The sequence below is a fragment of the Anolis sagrei genome, chromosome 3 (assembly GCF_037176765.1).
Source record: "Anolis sagrei isolate rAnoSag1 chromosome 3, rAnoSag1.mat, whole genome shotgun sequence".
In the NCBI taxonomy this organism is placed as follows: Eukaryota; Metazoa; Chordata; class Lepidosauria; order Squamata; family Dactyloidae; genus Anolis; species Anolis sagrei.
The window spans coordinates 115734511-115753818 of NC_090023.1; the positions used below are offsets into that span (position 1 = coordinate 115734511).

Below are 19308 nucleotides of genomic sequence, written 5' to 3' on the forward strand. Positions count from 1 at the left end.
TATAGGGCTGGGGGATTGGTAGAAGTGCAGAGAACAGAGTACTATTTGGCGAGCTAGGGACTGGGCATTTATAAGTAGGGACTAGTCATTCTCAAATGCTTGTTGGAACATCTTAAGTTCATTTTAAGTTCTTTTGAAGGTACAGAATTCTAACAGTATTCCCTAAATCATTGAATGAGATACAATAAATTCGCTCTATAAATAACTGGGAGTTAGTAACAAACTAGCCATGTCTGTAGTTCTTGGATTGTTACACATTTTGATCTAAATATGCCACTGAATATCTAGGTGTTCAATTATTTCCTAATTTGTCACAAATACCTAATGTTTTCCTTATCATCTGTACTTGCTTGATTTTAGCAGACACTCTTGTGTGAAAGTCACTCTTGTGCGAAAGTGTGGCTGTTTTTCAAAATAGGTAAAGATTTCTTTGTAATCTATAAAGACTGGAAAGAGATGGCTATGTCTTCAGTAGACTCCACTCATTGAGTTGTTTCTCAAGAGCTCATAATTGTAATTCACAACATGAATCCACATATATTCAAAAAGTTACATTTTAATATTTTAAGCTAGAGATTACTTTTGGTCTTCATTCTGCTTTTTACTAATTAGATGTATGTATAGATATAGTATTGGATTTTTGAAATTGTGATAACTGTAGGTACTGTGTTGCTTAAAAAATTGCAGTTTCAGAATTACATTGTATTCTCAATGTCTGTGTTTGCTTTCAGACCTTCAACTTGACTATTGTTTATCAGATGAATTCTGCAAACATCACTTCTTGGTAGGACTGCTCCTCAGGGAAGTTGGAAGTGCACTACAAGAGTTCAGAGACATCCGCCAAATTGCAATTAGTGTTTTGAAGAACTTGATGATAAAGCATTCATTTGATGATAGATATGCTTCCAAAGTAAGAAGATGTCCAGTTTTTTAAAAAAAATAGTGAGATATGATTTTTTTAAAAAATAATAAAATAGATGCAGTGATCCCAAATAAGGTCAGGCTAATTCTTGAGATCCACACATGCTAGCAAGAGGAAATCTGGATGGCAGTGCTTTCCAATATTACAGTGAATAGGAATGTTCAAATGTATAGCACCATTTTTATTTGCAAGGAACTCCTGAGATTAGGCTTGGGTATGTTTTGTATTTTCCACCCATCCTCCCCTTTTTAGGTTTTGAAGTGTATAGTCCATTGTATTGTTGAAGGCTTTCATGGCTGGAATCACTGGGTTGTTGTAGGTTTTTTCAGGCTATATGGCCATGTTCTAGAGGCATTTTCTCCTAAATTAGGAGAAAATGCCTCTAGAACATGGCCATATAGCCCGAAAAAACCTATAACAACCCACTGTCTTTCTGCCCTCATTCAGTCCACCGTCTAGAAAAACAGTGCCCAAAACAAGATGTTAGGTGCTGTGAAGTTGTGAAGCTCATTTTTAAGCAGCTGTAAACTTCAGCAGTAAAACTCTTAATTTAAGCATTAAAATTTGCAAAGGAAATTTTAAACATAACATTGTGATTAATGTATCAAAAAGGAGAAGCTGCTGTGGAAGTTTCACTTGAGGGATTTTTTGAACTTTACTGTCATTGTGTGTTTTTCCATATGCCTGTTAAAATGTTTTCATACAGATTCATCAAGCAAGAATAGCTACGTTGTATCTGCCAACATTTGGCCTTCTGATAGAAAATGTCCATCGAATTGATGTCAAGGATATTTCACCTTTCCCTATTAATGCTTCTAGCACAGTAAGTATATACTTTCATTGGTGAAATCCTTATGTTTCAGAATTATTAAAAATATAACTATCCCCCTTGAACAGGAGGCTTAAACACATCAGATGGCATAATGCACTTTTTGTGTATTATAACAGAGTACAAAAGAAGAATCACTTTCTTTACCAGCTGCAAATCCGTTGATGACTCCACAGAAATCTGTGAATACACTGGATAATAACCTCCACAAAGACTTGTTTGGTGCTATATCAGGCATTGGTAAATATTTTAAAATATATTTCTACATTGCTTTTACTTTTTAGTGAAACATATCCTTCTTCTGAATATTAATTTTATTGGTTAGAAGTCCTAGGGACACTGGTGCCAGTATGGTTAGTGGATACTAGATACTGCCTGAAATTAGACTGTGGAGACGTAATATTCCATTGTAGGTTTCTTGGGGAAAGAGTTGGCTATAAAAACCAATCATTGAATTTAAAGATAATAGTCCATACAGCATAATTGTTTCCATGATAAGCCTATCATCCAGTTTTGTCCTGGGGCACATCTTGTTGACATTCATACACAAGCTAGGTTTTTGAGAGCTGATTGGGTGATGCTTCTGGGGCTCTCATTAATAAAGGTTATGTGGGTTGATTGCAGAAATTTGTGACACAGTAATATATATATAAATTGTAGGATTACACTGCCATGTATTTTCTAGAATATTTATTGTTTATAATGCATTCCTTTTCTTGCCAGCATCTCCATATACATCTTCTACTCCTAACATTAATTGTGTGAGAAATGCAGATTCAAGAGGCTCTCTCATAAGTACAGACTCTGGAAACAGTCTTCCAGAAAGACACAGTGAAAAAAGCAATTCTCTTGACAAGGTATGGACACATAATTTCGTGCCAGTAATGGGAACAGCCTGTATATTCCTATTGTTATAGATAATTGTGTTATACCAAATGAAAGCACGATCAGTCTGTTTCTTCTACTGTCTTTCTCTTTTACCAGACTAAATAAAATACCCTTTGATGTTATAGGAGGCCACTAACTTGAAACAAATACTTAGTTTGGTAGTGAAAATGCCATTCTTTCAGTCTATAATATAAAATCACTTTTGTGTGTGTATTCATTTGTGTATATTAATTTACTTGGGACACATTAGTGAATTCAAACTACATGAACACCTTCTGTACAATAAAATGATCTTTAGAAGGTAATAGTATGTCTTCTATTGTTTTATGGACACTGTAATCTGTTAATAGCCTAATATGGTAGCATAAACCTAATAACAAAATTCTGTCTATGGTTTTACTCCATAACATAGATCTATTAAGTTTTTTAAAAAACTTTCTTTGGTATTCAGTTACTTCAGTCTTTAGTGTGGTGTATTTTTAGGATTTTGAGATTGGACCTTCTGCCAGTTACAACATGCATGGTTTAATGTTTTCTCCTTGACTCTAACATGCTGCCTTGTGGGCAGAGGGAGAAACTCCTCAGAAGGCATTCTGCTTATGCTCTGTGTACTAATGATGGAGAAGAAGAGCACTACCAGTCATCAAAGAAAAAGCGTGTTACGGTGGACTTCTCACTCCTGACAATTCCATCTCTTCCAGAGAGAGATGTCCATGCTGTTGCATTTCCTCCATTTCAAGAAGTATCTGTTCTTTGTGTCTTGTTTGGTTAAGTTTCTGAGTGCAGTGCTTACTGATAGTTTTGTTAAATCATTGAAGCAGCTTGTACCAGATAATAGCTTAGGGGTTTTTTTGACATGGCATGCTTGAAAGGTAAAGAAACATAACATTTATTAGTGGTCTGCTAAATGGCAAAACTATCATTTAACTTTTCCCCTTCCTGGTAATGGATTGATTTGCAGTGTGGACACTTAATACTGAGATTTCAAACTTTTTCTATTTTTTCAAAAATACTGGTCTCATTTTGATTGCATGCTTGATCATTGTGTTGATTTTTTCTTCTATTTAATGTATTTAATGTAGTGCTTTAGCACTTCTGATGACCTGAAGTATTTTATCCTTAGATGCTAATGAATTTCAGGTGAGGATTTCTAATAAGTTTGGGATGATAGTTTTTAAGGCTTCTTGTTGCACCAAATATGAAACAGGTATTTATTTACAACACAGAAATTGAGTTTCTTGAGTTGATCTTAACTGGGTTGGAACATTTTGCTGCAAATATTATCTTTGTCATAAGTAAAAGGAAAGTATGAAGAGGTGCACTATTCATTTAAGGAAAGTTTTGTAAAAAGGTTTTTAAATGTTACTTCAACATTTACAAAATTTGAACGTAAGCTTTGTTTTCAAATTTGTTAGGGTTTTTGTGTGCAAGCGTTATCCAGTTTTGAGATAAGATTACTTTGTAAGGCATATCATGTGTGCACAACCAATATTCTGATAGCCATGTTTAAACTCATTGAGTTTCCTTTACTTGGCAGTTGTGGTGAAGAATCTTTTTGTGTTGCCTCTTCTTATTGTTTTGATTTGCATTGTTATACTTTATTCTGTACTCATAGACATCTGTAATTCTGGACTGCAGTGGTTCCCAGTCTTTGGTCCTCCCATTGTTTTGGACTTCAACTCTCAGAAATCCCAGATATCTGACCAGCTCTTAGGAATTTGGGGGGGTGAAATCCAAATCATCTGGAAACCAAGGGTTGGGAACCACTGCTGTAATGGCTTGAACTGTTTGTGTGTGTGTTTCCCCTCCCAGAGTCTTACTTTTGCTGTTGTAGAATGTAACTTGAAACTTATAATTCTACATGGATTGTTTCTTAAGCATATAAATCACAATCATGACTGTTGTATTCTGCTTGTGGACTTCCCATAAATAACAGTATCAACAAAATGCTGGATTAAAAATGCCTCTTTAGGGATGCATGGAGAATATATGGCTTGTCAGATGTTGTTGACTCTGGTTGCCATTACCCAAAGTCATATTGCCAAATGAATTTAGAGAGCATTACATCTACCCCTTTCCTGCTCCAGATCATAAATGTGGGGACCTATGGCCAACATACCAAATCTTGCCTAACCCCATCCCTTTCAATTTTCCCATGTTCCCTCTGAGATTTGGAGGGTGGAATGTATGGTGTGGTCCATGGATTGAATGCATGGTCTACTCACTGTTCTAAATTAGTGTAATGTGTGGATAATTCGAAACCATGGGAGAAAATGGAAATAATCAGAAAAATTGAAAAATGCAGTATTTTCCAGATTAGTGTGTATAGGAGGATTGCACCCTAATGGGTAAAGTGACCCTGAAAGGATGTGCACCTCAACCTTACCTTGTAATATTTTTATTTGCAAAAGGATAAAATAAAACAGTGGAATGTATGCAATAAAGGGGGCATTTGATGTGATTTAAGTTTTGAGTGTCAAAGTGTGTTGGTGTCTTCATGTTGAGATACTAGCATTTGTGTTATATGGGTTAACATGTCCCTCTTAGCCAAGCGTATTCTTGCCTTTTTTTTCAGAACCAACAAGCTGGCGCTTCAGGAAGCTCTGTAGTCCGGTGTGACAAGCTTGATCAAAATGAAATCAGGAGTCTATTAATGTGTTTTCTTTATATCTTAAAAAGCATGTCGGAGGGTAAGAGAGTTGTTATTAGATTTGTCCTGGACATTACAGATCCCTGTTTCTGTGATGAATATAATACTGCATATAATCTAACAGTATAACTTGTTAGATTTGTTACTTATTTTTATAGTAGTCTGAAACTTTGAATAATTAAAGCTGTTGTGATTCATGTACTCTTCATAAAAAATTAATTAAAATTTTGTGCCAATGTAACAGGTAATGTCAACTTTATAATTATGTATGTTAAACAAATTTGTTTGTTTTTTTTCTTTTGTGAAGCACGGATCTCTAAATAGTCAATTACGTTATAAATTGGAATGTGTCTAATTCTGCAAATAATCCTGAATGAAGTTTTGTCCCAGCTTATTAGTAAATGAAATATAAAATTTCTCAGAATATCAGTTAAATTTGATTTACGCTATCTGCTTTTTAAAAATTGTGTCAGAATGACTTGAAAAACTGCAAGTCACTTCTGGTGTGAGAGAATTGGCAGTTTGCATAGACATTGCCCAGGGACACCCGGATGTGTTACCATCCTGTGGGGGGCTTTCTCATGTCTGTTGCTATCTCCTGTTACCTAGGAGAGCAATTGGCACTAGACTATGCCATAAATATTTATTTCAGTGGCTGCCTGTTGTTAAACCTATAATTTCATGAGAGATTTTGGGATTTTATTGAAGACTTTTTTATCCTGTACTTTGCAGATGCTTTGTTCACATATTGGAATAAGGCCTCAACGTCAGAACTGATGGATTTTTTTACAATTGCAGAGTAAGTTCATTTAGCTATTTTAAGACCTTGCACAATTGTCCCATTTCAAGTGAAACAGAAATCATAGATTATAAAGCTTGCATGAATTTCATAACATTTTCAGTTTAGAAACCTACAGTCCTAGTGATGGAGAAGCCTGCTATCTGCATTCCCGTTAGTGTGCCTTTGAGCCATTTGTGGCTTATGCCAGCCCTAAGGCAAACTTATTACAGGGTCTTCCTATCGAGATTTCTTCAGAGATTGATGCTGTCTTTCTCTGTGGCTGAGTATGACTTGTTCAGAGTCACCTGGTGGGCTTCCATAGCTGAGCAGGAATTCAAACCTTGACTTCCCAGAGTCCTGACCCACTCACTACATCAGGTAAGCTAGGTTATACTGTCTTAGCCGCCTTGTGAGGATTAAAAATACTGTATAACTCTTCTAATAACAAATGAAGAGGTTGTCCAAGCAACTGTAGGACTTGTCACATTCTGCCTTCACTTTGCATAGGAGTAGAGATTAGCAGACATATCCTTTCTGGTAAAGAGTAGAACCTGCAAAATGGAACTGCAGTGTAGAGATATGTAGGTAGGGAATGTAAAAGTCCAGTTAGTCAAGTTATTTATTTGATTATATTGCACTTTGATTTGGGGCAACATTGCAAATTGCATGGTTATAGTAATGAAGTCTTCCAAACTACAGTAACTACTTACTTACTCGCTTCTTTGCAGAGTGTGCTTGCATCAGTTTCAATACATGGGAAAACGATACATAGCCAGGTACTGTGTAAAACCTAACTGTCTGATTTTATTGTATATTTTTGTCGGCTAATAACCTAGATTTAATAACATGAGTATGCCTACTTAAAGGTAAGTGAGTAAATAGATTTAGTAGTCTTTGACATACGTTATTTGTGGTTGTTGCTGTTCTGATTTTGGGAGTTTACCCCAAGTTGTTTCACTATTTCTCCTTAAAGTGGTGTGATGATTGTTATAAATTATAGAGATTGTGGTGTCAAGCTGTGAAAGGCCACCATAATGATGATAACTTATAAATGCTTCCTATTACACTGAGAACTCTGTTTACATTGAACAAAGATTGCTCATACTGTGGATGTGCTTTTCCCATTTCTCCCAGTTCATTTATTTCAAGACCAACTTGTAGTGGTCATTCACCCAGGGTGTCAAAACAAGCTTACACATATAAATATTATTGATTAGCCATCATATTATATCAGATAAAAGGAATAACCAAATTCAGGATTGATTCCAGATACACCCACAGAAGAAAATGCTTCATATGTTGGCCTTCACCACCTCTTCCCAAATAGTTTATTGGAAGCAATCCTACTCAGCTTTTTGTTAATTTTGTTTGCATTGCTTACAACGGCAACATTTTTGGAGGGAAAGGAATGAACAACAACATTCTGTCTTATGAACCAACTTGTGTGCATATTCAGAACCCAGCTTAAATGACTGAAACACTTATATTGCTTTTTATTTCAGTATTTTGAAGTGGTCTAAATAGAAAATAGCCATAGAAATATTGGTTTTCTTTCAGCATTTAACTTATAGCACTTGCTTTTGGTCTTAATTTGTTCAAACTATGAATCAGAATGCAGATGTGGACTTCTCTGTCCAAAAACAAAAAAAATAAAAAAATTGTGAACTATGGCCTAAATTTATTGGGAAGACAATTGGTGGCAGAATTACTTTTGTCACCAGGATTAGGAAGAGGAATGAACTCCCCACTGCAGCCCCTTGTGTATAAATGCTTGGGAAAATATTTGGAGTTACCATAGTTGTCTATTAGTCCTGTAATATAGAATGGGGTGGGAATAGAAAGAAAGTCCCATTATGCTGGCACTGTACATCAGTGCAATGTTGGGTGTCAACCATTAAAACCATTCTAGCCTAGCATTTTCCTTGGCATGGTGCAGTTGAGGATTCCATTGTTTGAATCCTCAACTGCAATCTGAAGTACATTTTAAAACTGATGTTTATGATGATTAGAGCTTAACTTTTAACATGACGATAATGCTTGCGGTAATATTTCTCAGGGTGGCTGACAAAGTGATTTTGAGTATTTACTACTGCATGTTTGTAATCAGACTTATTTTTAAAAGTATTATGATTTATTTGCATTGAACTATAATTCTCATGTTTTATATTTGATATGGTTACAGACGTAGAAATATTTGTAAGAGGAAGAACATTTATTAAACTCTTGTTATTTCACTGATTGTGTCGCATGTGAAAATACTGAAATGAAAACATTTGCACTCTAATGTTTATTGGATTGTTGGAGACATTCACAAAAATATTAACTTTCCACATTGAGATGCACCCAAGGAATGTGTTAGCAAGAAAGTGCATGCAATCTTTACACACCCTTTTGTTGAGGAAACAGGGATGTGTGTAATTCTGGTATTGGTTTTCATTTCTTGTCAGCTCTGGTGGTGGTACACATTGGGAGGTTAGTCTGTACTGATTGCTAACACAAATCACTTTTCTATTTCCTTCACTTGATTGCTGGCAAGTTTAACAAAGTATATGGCTCTACTCCCTTCCTGTCTTGGTAAGATGGTATCTCGCGTAATTCTGTTCTTAACTGCATGTCTACTTACTAAAGATCCCCTGACCCTTCTTTAACATATCACAAGAACATGTAACACACAAGCTCTTCTTAGTTCCAGCTGAGTTATAATGTTTATATCTGTAGTGCATCTATTGCTCTGAATTAAATATTTCTAGAGCAACTGTGTGCTACTGCTTCCAAGCTTTTGAGGTTAGACTTTAACTTGCTGTGATGCTTGTGGAATGTTGCCTATTGTGTTCTACGTAACACAAAACAACCCAAGGACCATTGTAAAGTAGTTGGCCTTGTTAGTGAGGTCCTTTAGACTTTTGCTATGGTTGGCTGAATTCAGTGCTTCCAGCTGTATGTAGAAATCCATCTGGCAAGTAAATCATACAGGCCACATCTATTATCTGTTGTGGACCATAGATAATTTCCTTAGTCAACTGGGTGAGTAACTTCACCAGCATTGTTAACTAAAGCAGGCAATAGGCTGCATTCTGTTTTCACTGTCTGGAACAGTGTTTTGCTTCCGCTGCTTTACTAACCCCCCTCCTCTCTTGCTGCAGTGCAACATGTCTAACTTTTGCTTCTGTCCCATTTCACTCATCTTGCAGGAACCAAGAGGGGTTGGGACCCATAGTTCATGATCGAAAATCTCAGACATTGCCTGTTTCCCGTAACAGAACAGGGATGATGCATGCCAGATTACAGCAGCTGAGCAGCCTGGATAACTCTCTCACATTTAGCCACAGTAAGTTCCATGACATCCATAACAGCTGAAATCTCATCTCGTACCACAACACCAGAGGCAGGCCGAAACCCACACCAGAGCATGTCATGGACTTTATTTTTCTAGGTCAAGCAACATTGTGTGCACACTTCCAAACTCCAGTAAGAAGAGATGACACAATGTGGACCATGATCAACTACAGCATTGTAATACCTTATAATGAAATTACTCTATGGTAGTATCTGGCAGATTTCAAAGTTGGACTTTTACGTTCTGTAATTCTCATCCTGATTCGTTGGTATTTGTTCTCAACTGTCATTGGGGGAAAAATTCATGAAAGTATTTTTTTTCCAGAACCCTTTTAAAATGTTGAAATTTGCCTGGTTGATCATGTGACCATATTTTGGCATAAAGTCAAAGAGAAAACTTTTAGAGCCATATAAAAGTAGAATGGAAAAAAAATGTAAAGTCCATGATTTAGTTTGGATGTGAAGAAACACACAATAATAAAGTGACTTTTTCTGTGTTTTCAGTGTGAGAAAAATATCAAGTTTACTTGGAATTTCTGTAGACAATGGTAAGACAATGAGGTTGAAGTCAGCTTCTGTTGCAATTGTTTCAAATAAATCTAGTAATTTAACACCAATTCCAGAAATATTGACATTGCATCATTAATATTTCCTGACAAACTGTCAAGTTTATGAAGTAGCGCATGTCACAAACTGCTGAAATATGGGAGTCATAACTAATGTTGATGATATTATTACAAATCTGCCCCACCATATGGCAAAGCATAGCTTAGAATAATGTCAGTGTAGCATAATTGTATTTAGCTTAGTTATTGCCAAATGGTACTTTACTGGGGTGTGGAAGGGGTTTCAGATGGCACACTTTTCATTTCAACTCCAAAGCTTTCTTTATCTGCTTCCATAGAAACCAGTGACACAGTAGGTTAAACCGCTGAGCTACTGAACTTGCTGACCAAAAGGTTGGTGTATTGTCGAAGGCTTTCATGGCTGGAATCACTGGGTTGTTGTAGGTTTTTTCGGGCTATATGGCCATGTTCTAGAGGCATTTCTCCTAACGTCAGGAGAAATGCCTCTAGAACATGGCCATATAGCCCGAAAAAACCTACAACAACCCAAAAGGTTGGTGGTTCGAATCCGGGGAGCGGGGTGAGCTCCCGCTGTTAGTTCAGCTTCTGCCAACCTAGCAGTAGTTCGACAACATGCAAATGTGAGTAGATCAATAGGTACCATTCCAGCGGGAAGGTAACGGCACTCCATGCAGTCATGCCAGCCACATAACCTTGGAGGTGACTACGGACAACGGCAGCTCTTCAGCTTAGAAATGGAGATAAGCACCAACCCCCAGAGTCAGACACGACTGAACTTAATGTCAGGGGAAAACCTTTACCTTATAGAAATGAAAGAGTCCATTAATTCCTATGGAAGAAGGAAAATTTGGCTTAAGGGATAAAATTGGAGAATGGGTTACTTCCTCAGGGTCATCCCCAGGAGGATGTGCTTGAGCACGCTAACAGAGAAAACTTAGTTTTAGCATCCCTTGTGTCAGTTCAGATTTTTCTGTTTCAGATATTACACACCAAAAGAGCTCTTTTGGCTCAATGATGCCTTAAATGAATAATAAAAGTACCCCTTCATTCCTATATAAACCATCTGCCATTTCAAAAACAGATGTGGCAACAGTTTTCTTTTGTCTGATAGGCATGGAGCCATTTTTCATAATCAATATTCCTTTGCCATTTCTGCACTCTTTTTCATACAAATGTTAGTAGATCAATAGGTACCACTCCGACAGGAAGGTAACGGTGCTCCATGCAATCATTCCACATTAACTTGGAGGCATCTGCGGACAACACCAGTTCTTTGGCTTAGAAAAGGAGATGAGCACCACCCCCCAGAGGTGTACTCAACTAGACTTAATGTCAAGGGGAATCTTATACCTTTACTAGTCAACAATGTGCTGCCACCTATAATTCATTTTTCATTTTGGAGGGATTTAGTACCTTTAAGAAACATACTCTACATATGTAAAAACTAATATCCATACTCTCTTGCTCATATTTCTAGCAATACAAATTTGGATAACGGCATTAGAACAAAAGCTATTTTAAAAAATTATCCTTGCACTCTCATCCTCAAAGGCAAATATAACCCTCCAAGGAAAGCCATCTGCTCCATCACTGCCTTATTCACTTCTGTGACCTTCCGTCTTTCCTTCTGTGACTGGAGCATTCACAGACTCTGCATGCAGAGATGTGGTGATTTCTCTTCCCTTAAAGCAGGGCTAGTCAAGATCTGGGGGTCCAGAGACCAATTTCCCTCCTTATCCCACATTTTTTCCACCTTTGGAATGTCATTTTTGCCAAGTTTGAAATAAGGCACTGAAGCAGGCATGTAGTTTGTTTTAGATGAGAGTCAATATTTCTAGAACCTTCCAAAAGAAGCATTTCTTGTGTTTTTGGTTGCTGTTGTGGGTGGATGGCAGACAAAACTGGGTAGAGGTCACATGTGGCCATTGGAGCAACTCAGAAGAAGTTATCTGCTGTCCTTTTGTTTGAGTCTCTGCTCTGGATTAATACCTTTCATTCAATTGGAAGCACAGAGGCTAGTTACCTCTGAAGGTGGGTAATCCTTCATTTTACACTCTTAACAAAATATAGACCTTTTAAGAATGAAGTATGAGAGCATTTTTAATTCACATCATCTATTCAGAGTTTGGAAATGCTACCCTCAGTCAACTGAGTGTGTGCAATAATATTCATTAGAAAGGTAAGCTAATTTCATGCGTGTCTAAACCACAGTTTGGGTGCAAATAGAATATTGTACCATACATGGTATGTATTATTTCCTTTAGGTACTTTCGACCTTTTGGAAAATGAGTAGTCATCATGTAATTGAACTTAAATGCAAATAGTATACATATGATCTATTGTAATAGTTTTTTTAAAGGTCTGTCTTCAGTTATAGCGCTTCTGAAAAATTGTACTTGGGTTAGCACTTTTAGTGATATCAGGATGTAATTTTGTGAAACCATGTACAACATTCAGAGTAAATGTTGCTTGACATTTCCATAGGTTATGGCCATTCCGAAGCAGATGTTCTTCACCAGTCTTTACTTGAAGCCAATATTGCCACCGAAGTTTGCCTTACAATTCTGGACACCTTATCTTTATTTACAATGGCATTTAAGGTATGTTTTTAAATACGTGTAGCTAAATGTTCATATCAGGTTTATTCTTATACATATAACAAAAATACAATTGTTGCTTGGAAATCCAACATGTCTAGTAATGTCAGGTTGAGAAAGGTTGTCCTAAAGAATTGGAGTATTCTATGACCTTGTTTTAGTTCGTTATACTTCTACATCTATCTTTTCTTTATATCCACCCAAATATATATATGTCTCTCATTCTTCAAATGCTTAGTTTTTAGAGATTAATAAAGAGTGATTTATTTAAGTTAGAGGGTATTGATTCACTGCAAGGACAACAGTAAATGAATTATTACAGCCTTAAGTAGAAATAGTTTGAGAGCCTCAGAGATATGTAATACACTTTTCTGCACAACTACATTCTTTCTGTTTTCTCAGTACCAGCAGAGAAGAGAAGTGCTGCCTGCAAATTGCATCTGCAAGGCGATATGCCTCTCAGCCCAAATAAAACAAGCCAGACTTAGTTAGGGGTATCAAAGGCCACAACATGATTTTATCGGTTACAGTTGAAATGGGGTTGGCAGCCACACGTGGGTCCTGGATCCCAGTGTCAGGCAACCTGCCTGCTGAGCTGATGAAACTATAAAGGATGAGGCTAATGCAACCTATTCCAATTGCCTCGACCTGACCAGAAATGGTGACCAACAAGAGGGGGCCTTGTGCAAGCCCCTGTCCAACACTGCTCTGGGCTCCTTGCGTAGCCACCCCTGGCACAAGCTTGGAAAAACCTTTCCCAGACAATAATGGGAGCGTACAAGTGCGAAACCAGATCCAGGGTGCACGCCAGCTGCCCCTAAGTTGTGACTAATAGTACGACACAAGTAAGATACTGGACAGATACATGATAAAGAACCAAAGGTGGGTGGGTTGAATTGGAAGGCAACTGAGCTGGTGAGAGCAGCTTGACCTGCATAAATACCTGGTAGGCGGACCCTGAGATCTCCCGTCAGATTTGCCCCCTCTCAGTCAATCAGATTGAACCTCTGAGTGGGTGCACAGCGTGCAGAGGCTCCTGAGAGAGGGGGGAGCTGAGCTTGGAGGAGAAAATGGCAGGTAGAGGGTGGCGTCTGGGCCTCAATTGCCCAGCCCAGTATATTTTGCGGATCCATTCAGGGCACCAGAATGTTCCTTTTCTCTTTCTACCTTGACTAAAAGCTATGTGATACGTTTTCTCCCACTCTAACACGTCTACTCCAACAGATCTTCCTGCTTAATTCAGTATGAAAACAGACTTCCAGCATAATGAATTCTGACAACTTAATTCATTGAAGTGTATCTTAACTACACTGTTAATTGAATAATCTAATGAGTAAGGTGAAATTTGTAGAAAAACCTACCAAATCAATAACTTAAGTAATCTGGTAAATTCTTAGGTCTGATAGTAACACCTGGTAACAGTAATTGGGTTTCAACCTGTTCTTGGTGAATTACATTCTTCCTGAAGCTGCAGTTGAACAATACTGTACAACACTTAACAATATTGTTAAAACATACAAAAATCAACCTTAAATGGAACTAAATCAACTTTTAAAACAGCTGCAACGTTTAATCAAATAATTCAAGACAGTTTAACAATATTGTATTTATTTTAATTTGTAAGCCACTGTGAGGCCTGTTAGAGGGAAGAGGTCATGGTGTAAATATAATATCAGCAATGACAATGATACTTCCCGTGTTGTCCACCTGCTTTTAAACTATTGAGTTGTATTGGTTTAGACATAATTCCCTGGGTGTTTTGAACAGAGCTTCTGTCCTAGTAAGCCAAATCTGGATGTTGCTGCGGCACAAAAAATAATAAATATGCCTGACTATATTATTATATGTATTTTAATAGTGTTCAGTTTTATCATGTACCCCACCTTGAGCCAAAAGGAGAGGTGGATAAATTATTATTATTATTATTATTATTATTAGCAGCAGCAGCAGTAGCAGCAGCAATTGGACAGTCTTTGAGATTTAGGGACAACTTAGTTCCAGGCCAACATAATACAATTCCCATAACAATTATACTTATCTCAGATATTTGTTCTTAAATAAATATAAACCTGTATAGAGGATATAAACCTTAATAATTTACTTCATTAACTATTATTTATTAGGAAGGTATCTCCATGTGGCAGTATTGCGATGGGCTAGGTTGTTTTATTTACAGATAGCTTCTGTCAAAACATTTTATGAGCATGTCTATAGTATAGCAATGATCCATCTGAATCTGAGCGCAGTTTATTCTGCAGTGATAATCCATATGTATATATTTATCTCAATTTTAAGAATCAGCTACTGGCGGACCATGGACATAATCCTCTGATGAAAAAAGTATTCGATGTGTATCTTTGCTTTCTGCAAAAAAATCAGTCAGAAACAGCATTAAAACATGTCTTCAGTGCTTTAAGATCATTCATTTTTAAGGTGAGTCCCTTTAAATTCTTATTTCCTTCAATGTGGGAACGAACCAGCTATATGGATCAGGCCACCGCCTTATTTAGTCCAGCATTCTGTTCACACAGAAGCCAACTAGTTACCTCTGCGAAACTCATAAGCTGGACATGAGTTCAGGAGCACTTTTGTGCTCATGTTCCCCAAATCTAAATGCTGGTTTGGGAGATGACTGAGAACTGCCTTGATTAGTGACCTACAATAGTTTTAGGTAAAGGTAAAGGTTTCCCCTGACATTTTACATACAGTAAACTTTTCTAGACCACCTTTTTACATACAGTAAACTTTCCTAGACTTACAACCTTTTGTCATTTATTTATTTGCTTCATTTCTATACCGCATTTTTCAGCCTGATAAGAGAAATGGATACAGGGAAAATGGATACAGCCCCTCGATCATATTAGTATTTTCTAGGCAGTGTGCTGCTGTTTCTTGGTGGTGATTCTTCTTGTTCTTTGATTTATGCTCAGATGTAAAGAGATGTAAAGTATTATCTTTTCTCCCCAGGTAGCCAATATCCAGATTTAGTTACAGGTACCGAAGCTGCATAAATGTCAGGGATTGTGTTCAAATAACAAATGACACAAATATCCGAGAGACTCAGTAGACATAGAAAAAGGATACAGAAAATCAATTTCTTTTGAATTTTTAAAAATAATTTTTATTTTACTTGTTTTATGTGATCATATTATCCTATCTTTCAAAAGAAAGTGTGAATACAGTGAATATTTTTGTGTGTTCTACAGTTTCCCTCTACATTTTATGAAGGAAGAGCTGACATGTGTTCTGCACTCTGCTATGAAATTTTGAAATGCTGCAATTCCAAATTGAGTTCAATTCGAACAGAAGCTTCACAGCTCCTTTATTTCTTGATGCGAAATAATTTTGATTACACAGGAAAGAGATCATTTGTAAGAACACACCTTCAGGTAAGTACATTTCAATTTTTAACTTGTGGATTTTAGAAGATAAAATAAACCTTTCTGCTAACTTGCCTTCTCTTTTTGTCAATTAAATCATTCTGAACATATTAGCTATCAAAAAACTTTTTATGGCACAGAATTTCAAAGTTCATGTTTAATTCTAGTGTATATTGAATTGTGATCTTGATGTAATCTTTACCTGAATTTGTGTTTTCTGTTTTTTACAAGGTTATTATCTCTGTGAGTCAGTTGATTGCAGATGTTGTTGGAATTGGAGGAACCAGATTTCAGCAGTCTCTTTCCATCATAAACAACTGTGCCAACAGCGACAGGCTTACTAAGGTTTGTAATAACACTTTCTTTGATAAAGAAGATAGAAATCTGATGCCTGGGGTTGGTGCAGAAGGCTCAACAACCACCACTTTCGAGATAAATTATCACAAAATTATAGTTCTATACAAGCCCTCGGTGGCACAGTGGATTAAACCGCTGAGCTGCTGAACTTGCTGACTGAAAAGTCAGAGGTTCAAATCCAGGGAGCGGAGTGAGCTCCCGCTTTTAGCCCCAGCTTCTGCCAAACTAGCAGTTCTAAAACATTCAAATGTGAGTAGATCAATAGGTACTGCTTCTGCAGGAAGGTAATGGCACCCCATACAGTCATGCGGCTACATAACTTTGGAGGCGTTTACGGACAACGCCAGTTTTCCAGTTTAGAAATGGAGATGAGCACTACCCCCAACAGTCAGACACGACTAGACTTAATGTCAAGGGGAAACCTTTACCTTACAAGTAAGGAGAAAAATGTACTAAACAGCATCTAGGATGAGAAATACAAACGTTTCTGGAAAGAAATTCTGATAATAAGATTTGACATTTTCAGAACAGATATCTAAGTGTGGTTATTCTCAGAGCTTGGTTAAAAGGGGAACCAGCACCACTTTGGTGCTAGGGGAACCCCAGAAGGGCCCAGTCCTTCTATAGCTGTTCAACAGGTTTTGGCAATAAATAGCCCCAGGTCCCACCCTGACCATTAGGCAGGACCCTGCTTGCACTTGACCCACTCCCCTTGTTTTAGTTTACTTTGTTGGACTAGCCCAGCCCTCTCATAGTTGTCTAGGCCCACTTGGAAATTCTGGCCATTGGTAGCTGAATTTTTGCCCGATGGAAATTTGTACTGGAACTGGCTTTTAACTTTAAATATGTATGACTGTTTTATAGTATTATGTCTATGTTTTATAATGGTTGTTCTGTATGATTTTGTGTTGGTAATTGAATCCTGGAAACTGCCCTGAGTCCCCTCGGGAAGATAGAGCGGTATACAAAATAAGTTTATTACTATTATTATTCGCTTGCCATTTGGGTATAACGATCTTGCCTTTCTGTATATCTCTTTGCCCTCTGCAATTGTGAGAGCTGCCCTCTTCTTGCACTTCAACATGTACTACTGTCTGACTGAGTAAAAAGGTTGGGTTTTTTTTGGTCTTTTGTTCAGGCACTAGTAGTTTGAATCAGAATAATAGTTAACCACAGTTCCTCTTTTGCACTTCTTGTTTATTCTTGAAAGAAGATTTGAGCATCAGGATTTCCACTGGTTGTGTACAATTTATTTTCTCATTAATTTTTGTGTCCTGTGTGCTAATCCTATGGATCATTGCGATTTTCCACACTACAGCACACTACATTCCCTTCTGATGTAAAGGATTTGACCAAACGCATACGTACGGTTCTAATGGCTACAGCACAAATGAAGGAGCACGAGAATGATCCAGAAATGCTTGTAGATCTTCAGTACAGTTTAGCAAAGTCTTATGCCAGCACACCTGAACTCAGAAAGACGTGGTTGGATAGCATGGCAAGAATTCATGTTAAAAATGGAGATCTTTCAGAGGTAAACAATGCAAAAAAATCCCCTGTTCATAAATCCCTTTATGAGTGTATGCTACAGTTTTAGAAACTGTTCAAAAATTCAGTAATTTATTTCAAGACAGAAAATGGTAATAATTAATGTCACTATGTATGTGTGTGCCTTCCAGTTGTCTGTCAGCTTATGATGACCTCATGAATTTTGTGAAGTTTTCTTAGGCAAGAAATACTCAGATGTGCTTTGCCAGCTCCTTCCTCTGAAATATTCTGACTTCAGCAGCTGGTATTTGTGGGTGGCCTCCCATCCACGTACTAAACATGGCTGAGCCTGCTTAGCTTTCAAGATTAGATGAGATTCGTATCTTTAGGCTATTAACAACCTCACTGAGTCCAGGTAGAAATTATCAAAAGGAAGTTATGTTTCGCCATGGCCTGTTTCCTTTGGCCACTTTTCAATTTGTTAATTATATTCTGAGGCTGTAATGAGGTTTTTAATGTGGTAGTGAATTGTTTTATTTAGAATGTCCTTCCTGCTTAGATATCTTCTAAGCTGGAACTATCTTATAGGTATTGAAAAATTCATTCCTGTGTTGCATATGTTCCTATATGCTTTTCTGCTCCACACCTTTTTTCTTCTTCCACTTCCTCTTTCTTGCCATTACTGTCCTTGGACCCATTTGCCCATGTTGCTTTGTAATCTACCTAAATTAATTGAAATTTCAATGTTCTTACTGAAGGTATGACATCATGGAGCTCAGCTAAATTATGTATCCCATATCACATGGTTTGCTAATGGAATTGTATAGTGTGATGTGGACAAATGAGAGGAGTGAATATTGTGTATTGAAGAAGAGGCAGCAATTAGAAAATTGCTGTGCTTCTCCATCTTCTAGGTTTCACTTTAACTATTTGCAGAATGTAGCTGTGTCACTGTAAAATATCTATGGTAATGTTGTATTTGTTCATATTTTAGGCAGCTATGTGTTATGTCCATGTAACAGCTTTAGTGGCAGAGTATCTTCTTCGAAAAGGTATACATCACACTCTTACTCCTTTGTTATATGCAGACATCATAGTTATAAGCTCTTCCCTTATTTCACTAGTTATTAAAATATATTCAGAAATGAGGTGGAAATATTTAGAATAAGGAAAGAATTCCTTTTAGAATAAGGAAAGAAAAGCATCATCTTTAGTCTGATTTGATTGTAATGCATTATTCATTGCAAAATATTACTATGTGACAGAATCAGGAAGGCTGTTCAGGACTGTTGTTTTGGCTCTGCGATTTAGGCAGGTTGCCTGTGCATATCTTGAATCACATTTGTATGTAAAATATGTGCCACATCTGTAGATCAGACTATATGTGCCACATCTGTAGATCAGACTATCAAACAACAGAAAACGTGGCTTAATGTATTTACTAGTTATTGAATGTGTACTTCACCTTTCTCCTGAGCTTAGATTCAGCGAAA

At 37.1% G+C, this 19308-nt stretch overlaps 1 protein-coding gene across 19 annotated transcripts in view; it reads left to right on the forward strand.

Moving 5' to 3' along the window:
• Positions 1 to 19308, forward strand: part of DOCK9 (dedicator of cytokinesis 9) — a 139699-nt gene that overhangs the window by 104568 nt on the left and 15823 nt on the right. For 9 of the 19 annotated variants that reach the window (XM_060769530.2, XM_060769535.2, XM_060769544.2 and 6 more), the window contains 14 exons: positions 732 to 910; positions 1629 to 1745; positions 1871 to 1991; positions 2475 to 2608; positions 5215 to 5329; positions 6022 to 6088; positions 6799 to 6846; positions 9262 to 9398; positions 12478 to 12593; positions 14886 to 15023; positions 15797 to 15979; positions 16202 to 16315; positions 17646 to 17861; positions 18810 to 18867. In XM_060769530.2, the coding sequence (XP_060625513.2) occupies positions 732 to 910; positions 1629 to 1745; positions 1871 to 1991; positions 2475 to 2608; positions 5215 to 5329; positions 6022 to 6088; positions 6799 to 6846; positions 9262 to 9398; positions 12478 to 12593; positions 14886 to 15023; positions 15797 to 15979; positions 16202 to 16315; positions 17646 to 17861; positions 18810 to 18867 (1743 nt within the window). Of the gene's footprint in view, positions 1 to 731; positions 911 to 1628; positions 1746 to 1870; positions 1992 to 2474; positions 2609 to 5214; positions 5330 to 6021; positions 6089 to 6798; positions 6847 to 9261; positions 9399 to 9910; positions 9955 to 12477; positions 12594 to 14885; positions 15024 to 15796; positions 15980 to 16201; positions 16316 to 17645; positions 17862 to 18809; positions 18868 to 19308 lie in introns of all 19 variants that reach the window. The other 10 variants (XM_060769541.2, XM_060769537.2, XM_060769539.2 and 7 more) reach the window with 2 other exon arrangements.